The 24,822-nt window shown below is 29.3% G+C and overlaps 1 protein-coding gene across 3 annotated transcripts; it reads left to right on the top strand.

The window, feature by feature from the left end:
* Positions 1 to 1,658: 1,658 nt before the first annotated feature.
* Positions 1,659 to 24,641, top strand: cue (Low-density lipoprotein receptor repeat domain-containing protein cueball). 3 transcript variants are annotated; one of them, XM_085187549.1, is made up of 8 exons: positions 1,659 to 1,874; positions 12,869 to 13,265; positions 13,428 to 14,081; positions 14,244 to 14,432; positions 14,720 to 14,911; positions 15,679 to 15,787; positions 20,869 to 20,929; positions 21,356 to 24,641. In XM_085187549.1, exons 1-7 carry the CDS (start codon positions 1,811 to 1,813, stop codon positions 20,920 to 20,922), a joined length of 1,659 nt encoding a protein of 552 aa, XP_085043675.1. In that variant the 5' UTR covers positions 1,659 to 1,810; the 3' UTR covers positions 20,923 to 20,929; positions 21,356 to 24,641. The 3 variants fall into 3 exon arrangements, with proteins under 3 accessions (XP_085043675.1, XP_085043676.1, XP_085043674.1); XM_085187548.1 differs by lacking the exon at positions 20,869 to 20,929 and having other exon boundaries at positions 1,660 to 1,874; XM_085187550.1 differs by lacking the exons at positions 15,679 to 15,787; positions 20,869 to 20,929.
* Positions 24,642 to 24,822: the final 181 nt, after the last annotated feature.

Here is a 24,822-nt window from a genome sequence, read left to right as displayed (position 1 = left end):
TTCCGTTCGTGGCCCCACAAATATCCCGGGAATGACAAGCCTGGATCCGGCAACCCTTCACGGGTCCTACTATAATGGGTAAACACAGCTGATGAGTGTGAGCCACCCAAATCATTTTCTGAAAAACTTATATATAGGTTTAAAAAACCTATAAAATACAAAATTGGACTTAAAATTATTAGATTTCGTGGTTATGATGCAAACAAAGAGCTATTTAGCACAGAATTACTGTAATTTTTTCTTATGTAACCAACGTCAATTATAATAATAATTTGAAGGTTAATCTTCAAAATGTAATTGTAATTATATACTTTTATATATTCGTAATTAAAAATTGCTCTATTTGTGTTTTTAAAGTGATGAACGGATATTAGCACGTACAACGTAATAATTAGTTTTTTTTTATACAGATATATTTTACAATTTCCTGACTTTGACCTATATTAATCAGTCTAATAACAGAAATAATTTGATTTATATTTAATATTTATTATTTAGATACCTACCTAATTACTTACTTGATTTCTGTGAATTTCTTTGATTGTTATATATTCAGCTACCGCAGTTACCGTCCCTAACAGTTACAAATAATCTATATATACAAAATCGAAAGGTCACTCACTCATCACGAAATCTCAGAAACTACATGTGCTAGGAATCTGAAAGTTTGCATAGGAGTTACTTATAGGACGTAGGTGCTCGCTAAGACGGGAATTTGCAATATTCGACTTCTAAGGGGTTGTTTTTGGGGTCGAAAGTTTGTATGAAACTTCGTTACTACAAATGCTAGGACTCTCAAATTTTGCATAGACGTCACTAGGACGTAGTCATGGAGACAGAAATTAATAATAACATAACGCGGGTGAAACCGCGAGAGGGCCGCTAGTTATTACATATAATAAGAACTTTTTTGTCCTCTATAAAACTGTAATATATCACTGCTCTATTGTCAATAATTTCCACAGCGTACGCGAGGATATAAATTATTGAATGCTATTATTATAAGCCGATGGAAACAAAACAAATACTAAATGTTAAAGCAAATTTGCCAAAATACAACAGTGAAAGCTGTATTTATATCGTTTAAGCCGTTTCTAAGACTAGCGTGAACAAAAAATTATGTTAAGTATTAAAAAATATAAACTGTAAAAAAATATAGTAATCTAAGGCATATCATGATTATTAAGCATTTTTGATTATGATGTTCATATGGTATTTAAAGAATACAATTATTTGGAAATAATTTAAGAATGGAAAGGACATCAATTGAAATTATAAACAGTTTATTTAAAAATATATGTATATAAATAAGAAATAAGTAGAAAAGTATAAGATATTACTTTCTACTTATTTCCTATTTATATTCTTCTATTATTATAGATTATGTAGTGTTTTACATAATCTATAACAACATTAAAAAAAAAACTCAGTACTTTAATTGCTGTATAAACGCTCGAAGAATAAAATGAACTAATCAGTGCTAGTACGCACTTGCCTTATATAATTAGTATTTTTCGGTTTTGATAATTGCAATAACAGAGGAGAGGAGTGCCATTTTAGAATCTTATAAATCCAGTGATAAGATATGATTTCGCGCTACGCGCCGAGGCATGCGCGGGACCGCGGGCTTCAATGAACCTATTTTGTATTTCTCTTCGCGGCAAAACGGCCATTCGTGAATTTAGTTTCGGTCTAACGCGCGGTCCGTGCGGTTGCGACTGTGCGCCCTCTGCCTCACTCCGGCTGAAACTCGACTAATATCCGATCCGATGTGCATTTATTGATAATTATACTAAATTTATAACACAAAATGTGCAAAACCAACTGTTTGCTCGCAATCCTAGCCATATATGTCAATCTAGTTCATTCGTGGGGTAAGTACTGAGTATCGCAGAAATCAGCTGATGTACGATTTTTTATTTAACACGTGCGTTTTTTCTCGATGTTACGCAACGAGGTTTAAAGTCTGTATAGTTATCCTTGTGGAAGTACAGTGTGTGGATAGTTTTGATTTTAAGAGATAAGTGCAAGCCGAAATGTCGATAAGGCGGTTATTCGTTTGGCGCCACGACACCACGCCGAGGGGGCCGCGAGTCACGTAGGCCACTTCGAGCGGGCCAGTGGTAATCCGCCCGAATTGAGGAGGCGGAGAAATTTTACTAGCCGCAAACGCATCAAACGCAATGTAATACGGCTGGATTATATTCCTGAAGAGTGGAAAAATGAAAAGCGCTTTGCGGCATTTTTTCACGGGGTCGATTTTTTTAAATATTTATCTATATCTTAAATAAATATCACTATCTATTTCGAATAAGATACAAATAAACAACGTTGACAAAATATTACGGTATTAATTAAGTTTTATAACCTTATCTTTGCGTGTTTTATGTAACGAACTTAACAAACATCGCAAATGAGTGCTGTAATTTTTTCCTTCCTATTAATTTTAGAATGACGTTGGTAGAATTGAAACAGAATTTAATAATTTAATATGTTAAAAAGATTTTATTAAAACTAAATAAACTATATGTTATTGAAGTATGCCAAGGAGAATTAATATTTAACAAAACAGTTATATTTATATAACTTACGTCCGCATTTTTGTTAATTTTACCTGATTTGCGGATATAAATAGGTTTTTTATTATATGTAAGACTAAAGTTTATTTACCCTTAATAAAGATTGAGGAAGGCAGTAGTTAGTGTCGTAAAAATAACTTAATTATAGATAATAATATAAATATATTATACTTAAATATGTGTATATTAAACTGTGTAATTTAAATCAAATTTAAAGAAAAAATATATATTTAAATTACGAATTAATTCCTTCATTTCAATGGTTATATGGGTAGATTCATTAATGTTTATATTTTATATACAAATGAATAATCACTATCTGTTATATACGTAAATCAAAAGTATAAATAAATAACATTGTATCATTATACATAATATGTTTAATATAATTTTAAATATCATTTTTTTACGATCAAACGGTGATTGCTTAACATTCCTGTTCCTATATAAAACAGAATATATGCAAAAATAGTAAATAATAAAACACTATAATTTTCTAGAAATTTTTAAAGATACTCGTTTATGAAAAGACAATTTTAAGTCGTGGATTATAGTAATAATTGTATTAGTAATTTCACATCCACTTATGTACATTGTTTTAACACTAATATAATGCATGTACACAACTACAGATACAACATTTTTACTACTTTTAGTTTTATAACAGCATAGATTATTAAGGAAATATTAACGACTTTAGTTGTAATAGTATTATTCACATATACATAAATCTAGAATAAAAGTAGTCGTTCATATAAATATATGTTTTCTTCTGATATCGGAGAAATAATTGTTTTTAAATAAATAAATAATAATTATTTATTGTTACACATATATTAATGATAATATGAATGTCTTTTATTATCTGTGGGGTTCAGATTAAGTTCAAGGAAATATATGTGTAGGTAGGTAGGATATCATTATTATTGAATAAATTTATTTAATAAATTATTATTATATTAATAATTGTTGTTAAATACAATTCGATATTAATCAAAGTTGAAATCAAATATATAAAAACTATTTTTCTTTTTTCGAAATTTCCACTGAATTAATAAAATATTAGGTCAATGGAGATACAAGAGAATGCAATATCAAATTAAAATAACTGTGGAATGTATAACAAAATGAAGCCATAAGTTTCACTTAACTCTTAAAGTAGTATAGCTGGGTTAATTTTAAAGTGCAATTTTAAAACTACTATACAATTTTCTATATTCATGTATCATTTTAGTATTTACGATTTTATTTTACTATCTATGAAGTAATAGTCACCCCGAGCGGGGATCAAACCCACAAGGCTTGATCCCCGCTGGGGGTAATGATGTTATTTCATTATTCTCATTTCCCCACACCGTTGGACAGAGCGCGGCGTTGAGTTCCACTACTCAACACGCAAACTACGGGAGAGTGGAAAATAAAGTGTCGCGACGTTTCCTCTACCTACCATGCTATGTAGAAAAATAAGTCATGTTCCTTTTTTTATATTATTAAATATTTATGTTATATACTCAACTTAACATATTTTAAAGTTAAAATCATAAAGGTAACAGTTTTACATAATATTCAAAATATATTTTTTTACAAAACACCGATAATAAAAACTTTAAATTAAATTAATCAAAATCAAAAATAGGTTAATTGAAATACGGGCGAGAGAGTAATCTAGATATTTCTATTGAATAATTGAAATACGACATTAATCGACAATTGCCCAATAGTAACCTTTTATTGTAGTCGGGTAATGTAGGGCGGGGTCAGATTTGCTGCTTTTTAGTTAGACCAGGTAAAGATTTAGAGCGATTGTTTAAATAATTTAACTACGTATATGACGCCAACATTACAAAGTCCGCTTCACGCTGTATCCCGCACAGCATGGTAAGCTGAGGGAACTTAGTGTTAAAACACTCTGTCTTTTCGCACAATGACTAAATCTGAAGTAAATTTTATTATCTATCCCTGGAGTAAATAGATTATTTTATTTTTTTAAACCCTAAAGTATATTTTTTAAATTCCTTTTTCGGTATGTCGAACAAAGTTTGGTGTGTTATTCTACACGATTTATTTAAAATAAGTGGTAAGAAAACTATAATTAATACACATTCAAACAATTGGTACTAGATCAGGCGCGTGGTTAAGTTCCGCATCTTACAACACAATGCGTCGAGATCGAATGGAAATTTTAGAACGGATATTTGTCATTAGAATTTAATTATTAATTAGCACTACAAAAATTAATAAGGTTATAAGCAGTTTAGTTGTTCTAATCTTTCATATTAATTGAAGAACATCAGCTACATCAGTGTTCAGATAAACACCTAATTGTTTAAAACACATAAATCATGTATTATCAGTAGTTTGGACATCCTTATTTTTCATTAAATCCTTGATAACTGTATGTTTTTGATGATAATATTAATAACTATAATTTACTGACTAATACTTTTACTTTAATATTTTATTGAGACTGAAATACTTATTCTTTACATTACCTCGCTCTGGTTAGGAGGCAAAGCGCGACGTTGAGTTCTGCCACTCAACACGCGATGCCTCAAGAATCCGAATTGTCTTAACACTAGCTTCCAGATTCCCTTTGGATATCCTGCGAAGTGCGGGGTGCAGCGTGAATCTAAAAAAATATATATAATATAGGTATATACTATATTTTAGCATTGCCTGTAAAAACTTGGCGGACGTGGGTTCAAAATGGTTTAAGTATTTACATATATTTTTCTTTTAATATTTATTTTGGTCCCGATAAGATAAAGTACTGCATTTATTTGCCCCACTGTGTAAATTAGCTTTTATATTCTTATTTTCTTCTCTTATTGGGACCAGTACTCACTGGTTTACATTAGTATATTAAAATAAGAAAACAAAAACCACAAATAAAATCTTAAAAAACTTGGTTAATATTTACAAGGTTTTTGTTTTATAACTTTTATAAGGAAATAAAATGAGTATAAAATTTTCAAAATTAAATGCCCTTCATCTCAACTAGTTGCGTAGGTGTAATGTTAAATAAAAATATTTTGAAAAATATATATTCAAGGCACTGATACTGTTACTTCCGTTGTTTTATTCTCTGAATACTGTTTTGTTTATCTTTGTATTTTTTATATAAGAAATTGACGGCTTAAATGTCACCCGTTAAAAATATTTAGAATTATTAATAGTAATAATACAAGAGAATAAAAATACAAATAAATAAAAATAAATAGTAATAATACAAAATGATTTGTACTAATCTGTTTTTGTAATAGAAACTAGAAAGATATATGTTTCTGAGGTCTAGTTTGACAAAGTCAAATTCAAATGGGCAATATTTAACAGTATGTTAGTATTAAATTCTCTTACCTTCCCCAAAAAATGCGGAAATTGATAATAATAGATTATACATTTTTAGATTAACATTAAATTATACATTTATCTAAGACTTATAAATAAATACGATAGCATATCATGATCAGATATAAAATTATACTGCGATTTATGAATAATACAAAAACTGGTAAATTCTAGTCACTTTACAGAAATGATTTAAAAATGTATAGGAATCATCAACAAATTAAAAATTGTATATTGAAAAAACAACGTACTAATAATATTCAATGTTTTGTATTTATATATTTTAAACATTTGCAAGTTAGTTATTTTTCAATAATCACAATTCATAATTAAATTACTGTTCTTGAACACAAATTATAATAATGCGTTATAAATCAGACAGAACCGAAGGCCTAACGTTACATCGTACGCAATAAAGGTCAATATTGTATTAGTTGCAAACCTAAAACCTTTTAAGATGAAAATTAAACAAGAATTGCAGAAATATTTATTGCTTTCTTTAAAATTTGTTTAGATTTTTTTACCTACTTTATTTGTACTATCGTAGCACAGTCGATTGCTTATTGGAGAAAAGTGTTATTTATGGTATAGACGTTCACCTGTTCCTATTAAATAGTGGTATGTCAGCAGTGGAGGGTACTCAGGGTTTGAATGGTATTAAAAATTGGAGAACTATTAAGGAAACTAAGTATATTATGTTTTTTTTTAATATAAACACAGCAATAGCAATATAAACATACATACTTATATAATATTTTCATACATATTTCCATATACGGTACACACGCTAACATAATTCACGGATAATCCATAAAGTAGTAGAGCGTCACGCCCTTGCGCCCTCGATACTAACAGTTCCGATAAGATACAAAAATCAAATAAGTGTTTGTATGTTAATGTAATTTAGCACGTATGACGAAAATAAACACGAACATGACTTTCATTTAGCAAATTTAACGTTATATTATTTACGTTTTACGTATTTTCAATATTATTAATAAGCAATAAAATAATCATATTTTTGTTTATCTTTTAAAGAACTTCGGTAAATTAAACAAAGAAAAGATAAATTAATATGAAACAAACAAACGTGCATAGTTACTTAAACAGAAAAAATATCTTTAACATATAAAATCTTTTTTTCATAGATTATCGCGTAAAATTATTATTATTTACTTCTATTATAAAACTTTTCATAATGACTACAGTCACGCGTAACTACTATAAAATGTTCAAAAGGTCGGGTGTAAAACGAATTATAGCTAAAATTACATACGATAAAAATATATTGCTATCAGTTATATTGTTTTTTCATATAAATGTACTTCTTTCTAAGACTATTTCTATTTTTTATAAGGGCAACAAATTTATATCTTTAATAATCACCATAAAGGTGATGAAATATTAAAATACTATAGATATTTTATTCTTTATAAATAAAATATCAATGTAATCTATTCATCATCATCATCATCAGCCTGTCCTCGTCCACTGCTGGACATAGACCTCTCCAACGGCACGCCACTGAGCTCGATCTTCAACTCTTCGCATCCAGCCGTTGCCCGCCACTTTGCGAATATCGTCACCCCATCTAGCTGGAGGCTGAATCTATTAAATTGAAGTAATTCTTTTTTTTAATGTTATCGTAGTTCGCTTTAATCTTCAAATGTCAAACTGACAGTTACGCATTTGTGAATCAGCTACATGTTTCCAAATTTGAATTTATTCATTGTTAGCCATTTTCGATTTAAATTTGAAGTTTGACGACTTTAACGGTTCTAGAAAAAATGTCTTTGACCTAATTTAACCCGAGTTAGCTATAAATTATTTATTTTGTTGAGTTTTGCACGTCCGAATCAGGCATAAAAGCAACACCTAGCAGTATTACTTTACACTCTACACTTTCTTAACATAAGCTTAGCGAAACTAAAAACGAACTTTCGTATTCAATATTAGCTCATTTCGGATTTGAACCCCCATATATCACGAATCAAAGGAAAACTAACTTAACTAAATAATAATATAAGCTAACATACTATTTTTATCAAATCATTAACACTGCGTTTGTAGACGTTTCACAATGATATATGAACTAGAAGCCTTTGAAATATGATGCCAGTATATGTAGTACCTATGTACTCGATGAAGCCTTGAGTCACGTACGCCACTTTCGTTAGGATGTAGTTCAGGAGGAGCTGAAGAAATATTATTTATATAATATTAAATATACAATTTAATATTTTAGTATTCGTAGTAAACAGCTAATGTAATAAATATGTGTATTTATTTATGTAAAGTAAGAAAGATACAATAAAAATTATTTTTTATCTACATCATAATAAAATAATTTGAATAAATAAAGATGAAAGTTTTACTATTTGTATTTGTAAAGAAAAAAATATTAAAATTTATTTCGCTTAAGACAAGTGCGGTTTATCTGTTTTGCATATATAATATGTTTATTATGTAAAGAAAAGCGGTATCTATTCATTTTTCCCCATACGTAAGGTATATTAAGTATTCAATCTTTTAGATTAAGTTTTCCAAATCACATATTTTTCCGCTTTTCGTAAATTTTATCCTTATGTTTTTTGAAAACAGGCTAAATTTGAAATGTAAAAAGTTTATAATGAAATTTACCTAAAAAAATCCTAGTAAAATATATTTTAATAAAGTTGGTTAGCTCTTGGACTATAAGATACTTAAGTCAATAGATGGGTAATGTAGCTTGCGTAGACGTTCTAAATGAGCCGAAAAACAGACTTGACTTACAAATGGCGTCTCTTATTTATTTATTTATTAATAATTACGCATTCATTAGTTGCAGGTTAATTTTCTCTACATTATGTAATCCAAATTCTATATTTATGAAACACTAAGCGTCTATAAAGTTACTGTGCATAATGTATATAAAAGCATAGCATAAGCTAGAGAGACAATGATAAATAATATTCAATGTGTATTTACTCGACTGTGCAACGCAAAGGAGAGTAATGTATTATCGTGGTAGAACAAAACGTTGTTCTCGTCAAACTGGGGTAACAAATATTTAAAAAATCATAAACATTCTTGCAATTATAAATCGAAGCCAAAATCTCAAAAAAATATGTAGGTATATATAAGTATAATTAATGTTATTGGACACTCACCAGCTATGTACAATTTTCCGTATTGGCAGTTTACATGTTGGGTTTCCAATATTTGAAGAACGAGCTATGCTAACTAATAATGTCCACTGTTCAAATATCGGAAAATAAGATGGGAAATATATGTTTTTTTCTTGAAATACATGTATAATAATAAAATTATAATTTTCTGTATAATTTGCAAGGTACATTCCTGCAAACATCAAAAATAAAATGAGCTGGTTACTTCAATATCTTTACGAATACAAGTTTAATAGATTTTTGTTTATATGTCTGTGCCTGGAAATAATCAGCTTTGAAAAATTGATTTTATATTATTATAATCGTATTGCATATCCACCATTCACACTTAAATAACCTAACCTTAAATATTAATGATTATAAAGTCTAATATATGAAAATGTTCTAGCAAATGGAAATACGGAGGCATTTTAAGCAAATAAAGCAACCCTCCTTTAGATAGATCTTTCCCAAGTCATTTATATTATTATTATAAAAAACCTATTACCTATATTAATGTACACTTATATTTTACGTAGTTCAATGAATAATAAATATAAATAATTATCCTCGACCGGAAAATTGACATAGAAATCACCATCTGAAATACTTAGGCATTTGTCTTTATTTTTTTATATCCATTTATAATTTCCTTATTTAAATGCCGCATTGTTTCATAATTGTTAATGATAGTCTATGGAATAGCAAATATCTTATTTCAAAACGTTTCTTTACATTGCAAGATAATCTGGAAAATGACTGGAATGTTTAGCCTAAAGTGTAAAAAGCGATTTTATGTGATTCTATAATAAAATAAAAATTTGGGTAAAAATTTGATTATATTTTGTATATATAAATCGATAGTCGATATCGACTGGGCAATAATAATTTTGTTACATTACATATTAAAATGTAATGAGTGTATTAAACAACGACTTTGTTGAGATCTTACTGATCACCAAACCACTACCACCACCATTAGAGCTGGAAAAAAAAATTATAAGTATAATTGTATCCTCATCATATTTACTCTCGTCTGATAGGTTAGTTGTATTAATAAAGAATTGTTCCATTACATAATCAAGAACAGAAGAGACTACGATTTTTTTCTTATTTTACAAGTGGGTCACATATATTTTAAAATTTTTTTATAGTAATCATGCCATTTTTTTTTCTTTTACTTTAATAAATCATACTAGAAAATATTAATATTTAAACACGTCAAAAAGGATAAGGGATGCGCCGTGCTTCTAGAGCTTTCGAACTTTCGCCGTCGTTACACCTACATTCATCTATGTAGACTCACACTAACACAAAGCTCAGCTAACGCCTCGCGTACTATACAAAATATATGGTTATATTTAAATCGTGTCTGCCTTTAATAAACGAAATAGTAAAACACTCTTAATTATTAACATTTACATGTAATATATCATTCTACAAAGGAAACAACAACAAGACAATATCTATTAAAATTTCTCAAGAATTATTTTCTTAACCAGTAATTGCAAATTATAATGAAAATAATAAACAGTGATTAATTTTATTTTATTATTATTAAAGTTGAGATAGGTTGATCTGATTTACGACAGTTCTCGATGGTCATGTTTATACGTTACAATGTAAACGGGTAATGACTTTTTTCAATTCGTCATAAGAACACTATTAGATAATTATATGGGAACGAATTTATACTTGACAGTTTTAAAGAATTAATATATAACAATAAATTTGATTTAATAACAATCATTCATATTATATATTGGCTCTACTAGAAAATAGAGAATAGTAGTGTTTTGACACTATAATTATAAGTTGCTGCTTTTGTAGTTGCTTTATTTTTAATAAGTGCTTTTGTCTTTTCCGTTGCTATCTGCGTTTTTATTTTTACTAGAGGAAACGTTGACGCCTAAGTAATACGCGTTGCCATGGCAACATGTATTTCAATTCATAAATACAATAGTGTATATTGTCAAATGCATGGTAGTGCGTGTAATTTATTTATTGATTTAATGTACTTTTTTATTTATTTTATTTATTTTATAGTTATTTTTGAAAAATATTTGCGTTCTGCACTTCTCCTATATATAAACTATGAATGTGCCAAATTTCATAGACCTGCGTCCGCGCAATTTTCGTAAAAAGGGGTCCAAAGTAAAAACTTTACGTATTAAATATTAATAACATGATATGACTCAGGTAAGAAATACCATAGTTTTATCAATTCTGTGAACTTGACGTCTTAAAATAATCTTATGTTAATTTTTGTATCAAATGTTTTACAAATAGCTCATAGTGTTACATTCGACGCGCGCGCGTCTACGTCACCTAAACGTAAACAACGTGTCGGTATTCGCCGTATAATTACGTAGTCGCATAGAGTATTTCCAGTCTTGTGACTTTACAAAGACATTTGTAAAGATATCAAAAATAAATATTATTTTTAAAATATCTTTCTGTTAATTAAACTTCGAATTCTTATATAGAAACAAAAATATTCAAATAAGAAGATACAAATATTCAATCATTATATTATTCTTCGAAGCGTGGATATTTCGAGTAATTGCAAAACAAACATCCAGATTGTTAATTTAAACTTCGGCTGCTATAGCTACGAAGTCCGAGTCCAAATAAAAGTATCGTCTACTAAGAATCGGTGGGCACGAGTTCGATTAATTCTCAAAGTTATTCGAGCCCAACGCTCGTCAACTGTTGATTTGTGACAGCGAATGTATTAAAATATTTGACCTCGGTTAGGATTTGACCCGTGTGATGAACGAATGTAATGACGTCCGTCCGTTGCCACGCCAAGTAGGAATATTATCAATAAATCTAGACACAGAGCGACGTTGTTTATTGAAAGAATTCTTTGTTATACTTACATCATACAATTTTGATAAGTAACTTTAATAATAACCTTTCTACTAGCGATATGTTGGATTTTTTCTGATATTTTTGCAAAACTAACTACTTTTGAGATAATAAGAGTTATGGCTTTTCCTATTTTTTGTCTTTCATTTAGGAAAAATCGATGAAAACAGAATATTTAGCAAATTTTATTTTATAATACTTTCGTATGGAATTATAAGATACAATTTGGGGCCAGTCGTGGCGCATAGTTTGTTGCTTCCATTCCGACTGGATGGAATGAAATATTCTTCGCTCTGGTGTTGAGGCAAAGCGTGGCGTTGAGGTCTGTCAGTCAACACGCAATGCCTTCTGAATTCGGTGAAAGTGGAGAGCGGAGTGTTTTAACACGTATCCTTCTGCCTACCCTACGTGCGGGATACAACGTGAAGCGCAAGCACAGTGGAAATAGTATAGAATTATATTTATAACAATCTCACAGATCATTTACCGCCAATTGTTATGTAACAGTGGTTGTTGTGAGCGACATCACGCGACCTATACAATGCATCGCTGCCAAAAATGTATCAATGACTAAAATATTTATAATGTTCATTGAAGTTATATAACTTGTTTATAAATACTTAAGTCGAAAAGTCTGGCCAATCGTCTGGGTATAAACAAATATTGTGGATCCTAACCTGGTTCTAAACCCAGTCTAAACTCAAATATATCGATAACAAATATCTATTGACCAAATTCTCAAGAGATACAAAAAAATGTTTTTTCTGAAACTATATGTATATTGATTTGCATTCTGTATTAAATTAAATAACAGAAAAGGTAGATTTTGTATTTTTATTCCAAATTTTTATACGTTTTCTAAAAAAAAGTATACCAATAATGCTAGTTGTGTACGAAGATTAAACGTAAAAACTATTGTTTCAGACATCGCAATCACCAGCGGGGACCAATTAGAATTCTATACAAATCAAACAAAAACCAGCAATGAAGGCATCAGGTTTAGAGAACTTACAGCGCTCGCGTACGATGCTGTGCATAATATGCTGCTATTCGTCGATAAACAAAACGACAATGCCTCAATATTTAGCTACAACTTGCTAACCAAGAAATACCAGCCCCTAGTAGGTAGGAAGTCCTATGAAAATATTCAAGGTTTAGCTTTTGATCCTATAACTGGCAAGATGTTCTGGACAGACTCAAATGAAAGAAGCATATATTGGATAGCTCTATGGCCGAGATCAAAAAATAACATTTATGGAAATCTTTTAATGAAAATGGATGATGAGATACCGAGAGATATTGCTGTGGACAGCTGTAGAGGGTAAGCTTATATCGCCTAAGTTTTTAACTAAAAATAAAAACGATATATGTGCTTAGACTGAGTTGCACAGAATCGTAAAAATAAAGCCGGGTATGACCGTTTTAAAAGATTCTTATAAAAAAATATTACCATTATATAAATAATGTGTTATTATCTTTACAGTTACATTTACTGGACCAATACAAACATTACTAAACCAACAATTGAGAGAGCGCGCTTCGACGGCAGTGAAAGGAAAATTATCGTTGACACTGATATCCACATGCCGGTCAGTATCGCAATCGATCAACGCACCAAACGCCTCTACTGGGCAGACGACAAAGAAGGCATCCACTACTCCATAGAAACATCTGATTTAGATGGTAAAGACAGAAAGAAATTAATAGTTGGGACATACCATCAGCCTAATTCCTTGACAGTTTCAAAGGATGACATTTACTGGGTAGATTGGGGCTTCAAATCAGTGTGGAAGTTATCGAAAAACTCGCAAGCTCCCACTGAACCCGAAGAACTTATTGGTTTTTCCAACGAAGCGCCTTTCGGGATTGTGGCAAACTACCAAATTTCTGACCAAACAGCCGGTGTTCCTGAATGTACAGCTTTAGCGAAATTGTCAGATAATAAAACAGTACTTACTGATTCGATTAACATACCTAAAGATGTGGGCTTGTTTTGCTTGCACGGTGTCAAGACGGGTATGTCGGTGTGCAAGTGTTCCTCCGGCTACATTGGCGACCGGTGCGAGATATCTGTATGCCAAAATTTCTGTTTAAATGGCGACTGCGTAGCCACGAATGAAGGTCAACCTAAATGCAAGTAAGTAGCGAAAATATTCCAAAACATATTGGGCTGTCGAGTTTAAGTTTAAACTGTTTTAATAAATTGTATTGTGTATGTTGATGATGTAATACATATGTTCCTTGTATAATTTACTTTTTTAAAATAAATCTTCAATACTAAAAACTATTTTTTTTTTAGATGTAGGCGAGGTTTTACTGGAATAAGATGTGAGATGAATATTTGCTACAGTCATTGTTTGAACAATGGTGAATGTCTGTTGAGAGAGGAGAAACCTACGTGTAAATGTACTAACGAGTTCGAAGGGGAGCGATGTGAAACTAAGAAAATGGATAAAATAGAAACAGTGCCAGCTGTAGAACAATGCAAGTAAGTGTTTTAGGAATTCATTTAAATTAATATCATTAATTTGTATAGTCACAATTGAACATTTCACTTATCTTAGCAGTCTTATCAAAGCAGATTTTATTTTTTATTTAATAAGGCAATTTTATAAATTTTGTCTTACTTAATACTCATAGTATTTTTAAAAGTATAATAAAAAAAGCACACATTTATATTATTTCTAACAAAATTAAGTAAAAGCCAATTTACTGTGTTTTTATAAACTCTTCTCTCTAACAATATGTTTACAAGTAAATATATTTTTTTCACAGTTGTACAAAAGAAAATATTTCAAAGAGCATATTACAAGAATCAAAAGATGTATACTTTGACGAAAATTGCTATACAGGCTGGGATTCAATTAGAGATCCCATTTTAATGGTGTTAGGAGTGTTGTGTGGACTGCTTTGTTTAATCTGTGCTATGCTTATCACTAAGATAATGCATTTGAAGAGACGGCCAAGGTCAGTTGTTATTTATTATCTGTTTATATTGATTTATTTTATTTTTTATCTGTTTTATGTGTGTGCATTTGTGTATTGTATATGTATTTGTATGGATGGGTATGTGGGAGAGCTAACAACCTTTTTTATTGATTTTTTAGATATTTTCTTAACATTCCATATATTTTAATTAACTTGAAGTTGTTATTCTCAAATGGAAGTTATGAATTTTAATTTCTTTTCTTTTTTCAATTACTAGATTAGTCATGGCATAATTTGTTTCATTAACTGTTAATACTGTTTATGAATTGCTTACATTGTAGTCATCATTAAATACTCTTATTAATTATTTTACAATGGGGTATCAAATGAGCATTATTTACTAAAATAACAGTAACACAACATATTAAACAAATTCACAAAAACATAATATTTATATATAGAAATACAGTGCTTGAACATATTGTAAAAAAATTACAAATTCATATTTCTGTTAAAATATTAACTATTAACTTTATCTATTTATATTAAAGAATTGAAGAATCATTACAACATGGCTCCTCCTGCTTAAACTTATTGTTATATTTTAGTCAATTTATATAAAATGTTTAAATAATTTGTAGCTTGTGTTATTCCAATGTATAAACTATATAAATGTGAAGTTTCATCTAAATCCGTTCAGTAGGTTTTGCGTGAAAGTGGGATAAACATCCATCCTCACAAATTTAACATTTATAATATTAATAGGATATTCACTATCCCATCTTCATATAACACTCACTTTCCAGGATTAAGAAGAGGATCATAGTAAATAAGAATGTTACCCCGCTGACGGCGCGACCGGACCAATGTGAGATAACTATAGAGAACTGCTGTAACATGAATATCTGTGAAACGGTAAGTTTTCATTCCTCTCACACTAAAAAGTATGTCTGCATTTTTAATGCACTTTGATGGTTTTCCGGCTCCACAGACTCAAATTATTACAATACAATAATATGATAAATTCTCCTTAAATTCTTGACGAATGTATATACTTAATTATTGTTATATTTTATCTGAAATATATCTTTTTTTGTATTAAATAATATATTTAAAGTATAATTGTCCGTGCCCGTACGTGTGGAAAGCGTGCGTATGTCCAACACACACATACGCACGCTTTCCACAAAATTTGCATAACTGCAAAAATTTTCGTGTAATATGAATTTTACATATTTATCCCTAGCGAAAGTTTAAATACAAAAAAGGTATTCCCTTTTTACCTAAAAAGTTAACATATTAAAATTTACAAATAAGTAAGAACTTATCATATATTATAATGTATTGATTTTATTGCACAGTGTATGTACTCACACAGTTTATTTATTGTTTTTGTTCGATTGTTTTGTTCAACTGATTGTTTGTGTTTACTTTGCTTATATTTAAAAAACAAACAATCGATGTTGCTCATTTCTGGCACGCAGTGTCGATATTATCATTGTTTTTTATCTATACCCATTTGTATACAAAATATTTTACATTCTTAAAATAGTTCTTAACAAAATAATCTATCGGAATTTATACATTTTCTTAATATTTATATTTTTTGTAATTTTATATGTAAAATGTATTTGCTTTAGAAAAATATTTATTTTTGTATCGGCCACAGTTGAAGCAATAATATCATTTCATATATTTTCGCACATTGCAACCTTGCGTATTAGTAAAAAGAAGTGAATGATAGTCTGTTTGTACATTGCTAATAATAATTTTATTCCTACTGCTACACGCAGCAATAATATTCCAATTTTAACTTTGAATATTTTAATTTTTTTTATCGTGTTTTATTAATTAAAATGTTTTCAATTATTGTTACGCAAACTAATTACTGAATAATCGCCAGCCTCGTTGTAGCAAATTGCACGATTTTCTACACAGAGACTTAGTTATAGCGGGCGTGGTCCGATATAAATGAATTCTAGTTTTCAATTAAAAATGGCTTTCACAAGTAAATCATGAATAATTCACGTAAACCAGATCAACGGGTCAAGTGCAACACTTTTGTAATACGATTATGTCTGTTTTTTTTCAATCCAATTGACCTCAAATATAATATAATAGATTACATTTATAAAATATTAGTATTAGTATATAAATGAAGGAATAGCAGGTATTTACTTTTTTTAGTTAAATTGTGAAATTGGCGGCGTTGAGTTCCACTGCTCGTTATTCTGCTTGCAATACGCAATGCCTCGAAAATTAGGCGGTGCGTGGGCAACGTGTTTTTGAGTTTTTTGAGTACCCTGTCCTTCTGTCTACCCTGCTATATGCTGGACCCCGCGTGAACTAATGTTTACGGAACTTATTAATTGCTACAAAAATATATAATATCAATTAATTTTAGTACAGTCATATCATTTTATTTTGTCATAAAGAGAATCAAATTATCTGAAGATTACTAAAGAAGATTTTTTGCGTATTTCAGATCTTGGACTGTCTGTTCTGATTGATTCTCCTATTTTTTGATAGTCTTATCCTTTTTAAAATTTAGTACTGTCCATTTAAAAACATTACGTTCTTTACAGTGAAAAGATAAAACTTAAATTGAGTGCTCTATAAAATAAAAAATAATAATTTTCTTATTACAGCTGCTTAATATTTTTGACATTGAGACATTGTTATTACCTCTGTGAAGGTCAAAAGACGGAACGTTATTTTTTAATCTTTTACGTGATCATGAAATTATATATTAGTGTTTAACACATTGGGGTTAAATTTAAAAAAAAATGTGTTTTTTTATTATCTTCACGCATTGTGTAGACATAGAAAACTAATTGGAGGTAACTCCGTTCTAATTTCCCGCCAAAACATACGTTCAATGTCAAATGGCGGAATTCTTCTTGATGGAATAATTTTGTTTTTAATCCAATTATTTCGCAACTCAGTACATCTACCTTTCCTCTAACAAGATACAAAATGACTTTCAAAGGTAACTTATATAAAATTCAAATAACCTATTAATTTTGCGATTGTAAGTAGATATTATTTGTTTATTAATTTGCTAAATAAAACCGGAAATAATGTTACAACAAATAATATTAATAATTATATAACTAATATATGAGGAAAATCAATTAATCACATAAATATCCTATGTTAGTTTTACATCGTATATGTTAATTCTAGAACAATTCTTGAACTTAGGTAATGATTAAAGGTCACGTTTGCAAACAAATGTAATCTTGTAACTTAACTAATATCTGTTTACTTGTGTGTTTATTATTCTATCCTAGGGTTTTTCTTTGCTTAATTAAGTATACATATGTATAATAATGAAAGGCCTTATCAGACGTACACAGGTCTATTAACTTTCTTACTTGTGACTTCAATAAGATTTTTCTTTAGCTTTATACTGTATGCCCATATACAGTGGGTAAAAAAAGTATTTGCACACCCTAATTTTTTGATTTTACATCTACAAAAAAACAGAATGCTTTTAGTTATTTATTGTATTTAATAGCTTAATCTATATATATTACGAATTGGTTAATAAAATTTCTCAGAAAATAGAAATTAGAGAATGAGACGGTATAAACACATATTTTAAAGTCAAATAAGTATTTGCACACCAACCGGCTTGTACGTATTTTGTAAAAAAAAATCAATCATAAATGAAAGAAAAGACACTAATATTTTGTGTGCATTCCATTAGCATCAATGATGGCTTGCAATCTCCTTGGCATCGATTCCAATAATTTGGACGTTGTTTAAATCGAGATTTGAGCCCATTTCTCCACCAAAGCACCCTTCAAATCATTTTCATTTAAAAATTTTATTTTCCTCAAATTTTAATCCAGCAGATGCCATGAATTTTCAATTTGGTGGATGTCTGGCGTTTATGGTGGAGTTTTCAGCATTCTACGGACATTGTACATCACCCATTCCTTAGGTTTTCATAGCTGTATGCTTAGGATCATTGTCCTACTGAAAGTAGTATGTCGCACTTACGCCTAATTTCGATGCGCTGCAAGACAAAATATCGCGCAACACTTTACCGTAATCTACTGCTTTCATTATTCCTTCGATAAAAGCCAAGTTTCCGACACTATTTCCCGTCATGCAGCCTCAAACCATCACAAGACCACCGCCGTGTTTGACTGTACTATGCACATGTTTCGCCTGAAGTTCAGTATTTGGCTTGCGCCACACAAATGTTTCTCTGTCCGTTCCAAAAAGATAAACTTGGCTTTAGTTAGAAAAAAATAAAATTGTACCAAAATTCTAAAAGGGGAATTTAAGTATTCTTTCGCGAAAGTTTTTTTTTTTTGCTATATTGGCCTTACTTATGAAAGAATTTTTCCTCGTTGTTCTGCTACGAAGACCACCATTACCCAGTACGTTTCTTACAGTTTGGGCAAAGACAACCTTACCTGAACTTGACGCGATATCATTTGCTAAGCTTTGAGCGCTTGTAAATGGTTTATTTTGTACCGATTTTAAAATTTGTCGCCTTTCTCTCGTACTGAGCTTCTTCGGAAGAACGGACCTTTCCTTATTTTCAACACTACCCATTTCTTCTCGGTTTTTTATAATTTACTACACAGTCGAGTAATTTAACTTTAAATTTGACCCGATTTGGCGATAACTTCAACCTTCATTACGGAGTAAAATAATTTCTTCACGCGTCGATAACGACAGTTCAAATTTTTTCGGCATGTTGGCTTCAAGATTTTTTCTGAACACTAAACAAATGTCTCGTTATTAGAATACGTTTCCCGATGTTCACATGTATACATACAATGTTCACATTTTACCTAAAGTGACAAAATGTCGCGGGAATAACATTGTATCTAGGGAATGGTTGGTGTGCAAATACTTATTTGACTTTAAAAAAGGTGTTTTTACCATCTAATTTTTTTATTTCTGTTTTCTAAGAATTTTTAATAATCAATTCTAAATATATATAGATTAAGCTATTAAATACAATAATTAACTGAAATTTTCTAGGTGTAACTTCAAAAAAATTAGGTGTGCAAATACTTTTTTTACCCACTGTATGTATAATAGTGAAAGGCCTTATCAGACGGGCACAGGTTTATTAACTTTTAATTTCCCTTCTTACTTGTGACTTCAATAAGATTTTTCTTTACCTTTATAATTCTTTCCACATATGTATAGCAGGAGTTTTGGAGGCATTTTATTTACAATAAAGGCATTACTTATCACACTTGTCTATAAATGGGAAAAACCAAAAAGCGAAATGACATTTCGCTGAATTCATTCTTCCTACTTTGCAAAGTGCTGGAAATTCGTTGTAAAACAATTAAAAATAAACTTTATACACAATTTACTTAATTTAGTAAAATATAAAAAATATGTAGTATATGTTTTTATTAGATAAGATTCTTTTTTTATCTATGTAGGAAATGCTTACTGTCATTTTCTTGTAACAGATAATAAATTGCTTGCACATTTTTACACCTGTCGAACTGTGTTGAACTTATGCGTTGGATACATTGTATATTTAATAAATATTATTTTTTATTCTTGTAGATTATATATATTTAAAGAGATTTATGTTATTGTATGCCATTGCCGTATTCCTCACGTCGTTGCTTCCATTTATAGACATTATGCGTTGGATGACTGATTCCGCCATTATTTTCCCTCATATACCTATTTTTAATTATGGTAAATTGTAATACTAAAATTTCACAGGCTAAAAGTAGATTTTTATGGAGGTAAAAAGGACATGTATTGCGTCGTCGATGAGTTCATTGGTTTTTGTAAAGGCCATACAATAAAACAATTATTTTTTTGTAAATCAATTTATATATTAAATCCTTTTTCTTAAATACACACGCGACGTGGCACTGTTTGTTTCATTATTTACAATAATCTTACTTTTCTTCATAGTATTTACTGGTATATATTTTATACAGAAAAAAATATTATAGTATTTAATATGGCTATAAATGGCTATTTAATATCAACAGGTAAATAGGCTAGAGAGAGCTGTGAATGAAGATTGCAACTTAATCGAGCACTAATCATCAGGTTTCACTTTATAAGAATACAGCTTACAGCATGAATGTCACGCTTGTATTGTACTATTTAGCTACCAATATTTAAAAAAATAACCATTAAAATAAAACTCATTTTCAAAAATAAAATCTTGAATTTCTTTACTATTTAATAGTCTTAGTAAAGGTTATTTTTTTGTGGTAGTTAAATGTAATTATTATTGCACTAACTAACATGGCGGCTTCGTCTTGACAAAGACGTTAACAAAAACGTACATTAACAAAAAAATAATTTGTAGGTACTTTTAATACTATTTTACAGCTTTTAATTATACTCTGTTAAAAATTGTTAGGAAATTGTGTTAAGACAGGTTTAACAATTTCTACGCTATCACTTATATTAAAAAAATACAAAATGTAAGTATATTTAATAATAACGTTCTATTTTTCTTTGTTACAGCCGTGTTTTGAACCGAGGAACGCGATACGACCTTCTCTAATGGACTCCAAATCTAGGAAGGAAGAAAAGAAAAACTTAATAGCCAATATGGAGCAAGATGATATCTATTAAATTAAATAATAAATAGTATACGTAAGTATACTTTACTGGAGAGTCCAAAGGTCATTTGTGATATTTGAATTAGGGTGACAACCTTTTTGGTTTTTCACGGTTTTCTAGAAAGTTCTTTTGTAGGAAAGACATATTTTCGATACAACAGCTAGTAGTATCTACTAAAATTTTTGGTTACCCAACTCCTAAGGCTAAAATCCAATAAATAGATTTAAGATATCCTAAGGTTGTACAAACTTTTGGACGCCATTTTGTAATACACGGTGCCTTGCCGCGATGCGTTCATTTGGCAGCTACTTAAAGTAACAAAGTTAAATTTAAATATTTTCTTTTTTTTTTCTTTTGATTGTTTGCGTTTTGTGCTCAAATATCGTATTTATTTAGTACATTTCGTGTTTTTACTGCCATTATGTGAATTCCTTTAATTTTCAATGTTATGTTATATTCTTTTTTTGCCAAACACTTTTCTTGGCGTCATTTTTATAAATCTTCGTATAAATGGTTGTTTCGCAAATATCTTTAGCATTTATATTTAATTAATTTATAAAAAAAGTCAAAATTCTTATTCAGTGATTATTTTAGTGATTTAATTTTTTATTTATTTTTGAAATATCTAAATTACTTTTTGATATTTATGATTATTAATCTCATATCAATATTTTAGTAAAAAAATACTTAAGCGTTACTTTTTTACAAAATATCAAGAAAAAGCTTTCAAATGGGCTTAGCTTAAATAATATGTAATACAATATGCTGATATTTATTATCTGTGTAATAAATAGGTTTTGGAAATATAGAATATATTAAATATATCATATAATTATAATACAGCCAAATATTAAAAAAATAAATAAAACTAAATGTTTTTACGTATTTAGTACTTAATTTTTTTGTTTTTAAATGTTTCGTTTCTAAATGAATACAATACAATTATAAGCGTCCAATTCTTTATAATTTACATTTTAAAAATATAAAAAGTAGCTTAATACTTAACTACTTACATATTAAATAGAAGCAACGTCTTTAACAATTATTTAATTGATAAAAATATGATAAATTTAAAAGTAAATTTTTGCATAGGTTTTGCAATCTCTGCAAAAATATTTTTTTCACATTAAATATGTAAAGAAAGAATTGCATTGGACGCTTACAATTATCACAAAAATAAAATAAAAATTATTAAAAAAACAAATATCTTTGTTGTTAATGAAATTTTACATAACTAACTAAATAATTATTTTAATACTAGACTGAATGGAAGGGCTTGTTATAAACTTAATATACACAATACGTAATATATCGTAAACTAGGCGGTGTTTGGGAAACAGAGTAGGCAGAGGGAACCTAATGTTAGTCTTAATATAAGGTTCCCCCTACCTACTGCCCGTGTATACGGAAGACAGAGTGAACCAATAAACATGTTCTTTAAGAAAGAATATCCATATTTTAAAAGGTCTTTATTTTTTCTGTCTGTTAAGATAAAGAGCGGCGTTATATTCCTTATTTATATTTGATACCTACAATATAAATCATTTAATTCTTTAACAATATATTTCATTTAAAAAATAAAATAGTGATTTATTACAACAAATGTAATGACTTCAATTAAAAAGTAATTATGAAACTGTCACTTTAGTAGAACATTATAGAGCAAGGTTCTTAAAGCATAGTGTATTGTATAATTTCAATGAGATTTTCCGTATGCCTTAAATATTAGCATAATTAATTCATTTGTTCTGTCCTGTTACAAAATTCGAAGAATTATTGGCTCGGTGGTTAATATCCTCTTTGCATTATTCTGTTATAATTGTATACATATATTAAAATATAAATATTCGATTACTTGGAGAATTAAAAAAAATAACTTCACGCTGTATCGTACTCCAAGTGCCTAGTGCATATCCTAATGTTAAGACACTCCGTTCCCCATTTTCTGCCAATTTTTGGAGGCAATGCGTGTTGAGTGGGGGAACTTAACGCCACGTTTTGCATCCACATTTGGAATTAATGGTCGCACAATGGATAAAAAAATTACATAAGTAGCTTAAACAGCCATTTTTTAATAACATTAGAAGTCAAATATTTAAATGAAGTAAGATTGTCATCTATTTAAATGGATCACTTTATATAAAATATGCTAAATGTTTTTATGATGACCTCTATAGTGTCCAATGATAGCAATCAACAAATTACAATAAAATTACAATATCAATGTCGCTAATAATAATTTAAATATATCATAACAACTTAATCTAACATTTTCTTTGTAATTTGCTGATCCCAATGGTGACACAGTGGCATAAGAGTGCGAATGTAAACGGTTGTGGGTTCGATTTCCACTCGAGAATAATATATTTAATATTTTCCTCGCTCTAAGCGCGCCACACAATACGCATTGCTCTCAGAATTCGGCAGAAAGTAGGGAACGCAAGTATCTTAATGGAAACGGAATGCTTTAGGCAGATCGAACTAACTCTAGGTATAGTGCTAGGTAGCTAAGTGCGGATACAGGTGAATCCAAAAAAAAAACTTTGTATAAATTATTAAACAAGAAAAAAATCGCATTACACTTAACGTTATGTATATTCTACATATTTATCATCTCGCATTTCTTGTTATTTATTGGATTACTAAAGAGAAACACGTAACGCATTCATGTAGGAAACTTCTGCTTATTAATATTAATAATTGCGTTTCATACGCAAAACTCCAACACCGCTTGAAATAACTTTTTATTAATCTTTTACTTTTAAATAGAAACCATTTTAAATATATTATTTCTTTCTATTGAGATTTGAATAAATTGATCATATTTATTGGTCTATTTACGGAATTACAACCGAATTCAAGTTTCAAATTATTAATATTTTTTAATACAAAAAAAAAACCATAGCAAGCCCTTTCACGTACATTTCGTACATATTTATAATATTTAATCAATTTAATTGTTTTTTTTTGTGTAATGTTGCCGCATTAGATTTAGTATAAGTGTTTACGTTCCTATTATGTAAGTACCTTGCAAATGTCAAACTCGCGATTATCTATATTTGTTTTTAAATCTTAACAATATATGAAAATGGCTGATTTAAGTAAGAAATAGCACGAAGCAATTTAATAATTGACGTCTCCAAAAGGTCTTGGATACAAAAATATCATTCTTATAATGTAGTACCTACTTAAAAATAAAAAGGGAGCTTTTAACGCCTGTATGCAGCTTTTAACCGTTTTTCTTCTTAAGTCAGTCCTGATAACATGTTTATTAAATAATTAAAATTAATTTATTAAAAACATTTTGGAAATCGAATCCTTATATCAGAAGTAGAATCTCAAAATTCTAATTGAAAAAGACAAAACAA

Source organism: Heliconius melpomene, chromosome 7 (genome assembly GCF_056956725.1).
Source record: "Heliconius melpomene rosina isolate 202511_hmr_F chromosome 7, ASM5695672v1, whole genome shotgun sequence".
NCBI classification, from domain to species: domain Eukaryota; kingdom Metazoa; phylum Arthropoda; class Insecta; order Lepidoptera; family Nymphalidae; genus Heliconius; species Heliconius melpomene.
This window is presented reverse-complemented; position numbering and strand designations above follow the sequence as displayed.

Coding starts and splice junctions, on each gene's coding strand:
- cue (XM_085187548.1), top strand. CDS start 1,811: ATGTGCAAAACCAACTGTTTGCTCGCAATCCTAGCCATATATGTCAAT. Junction 13,266..13,427: donor GCTGTGGACAGCTGTAGAGG/GTAAGCTTATAT, acceptor TTATCTTTACAG/TTACATTTACTGGACCAATA. Junction 14,912..15,678: donor CATTTGAAGAGACGGCCAAG/GTCAGTTGTTAT, acceptor CTCACTTTCCAG/GATTAAGAAGAGGATCATAG.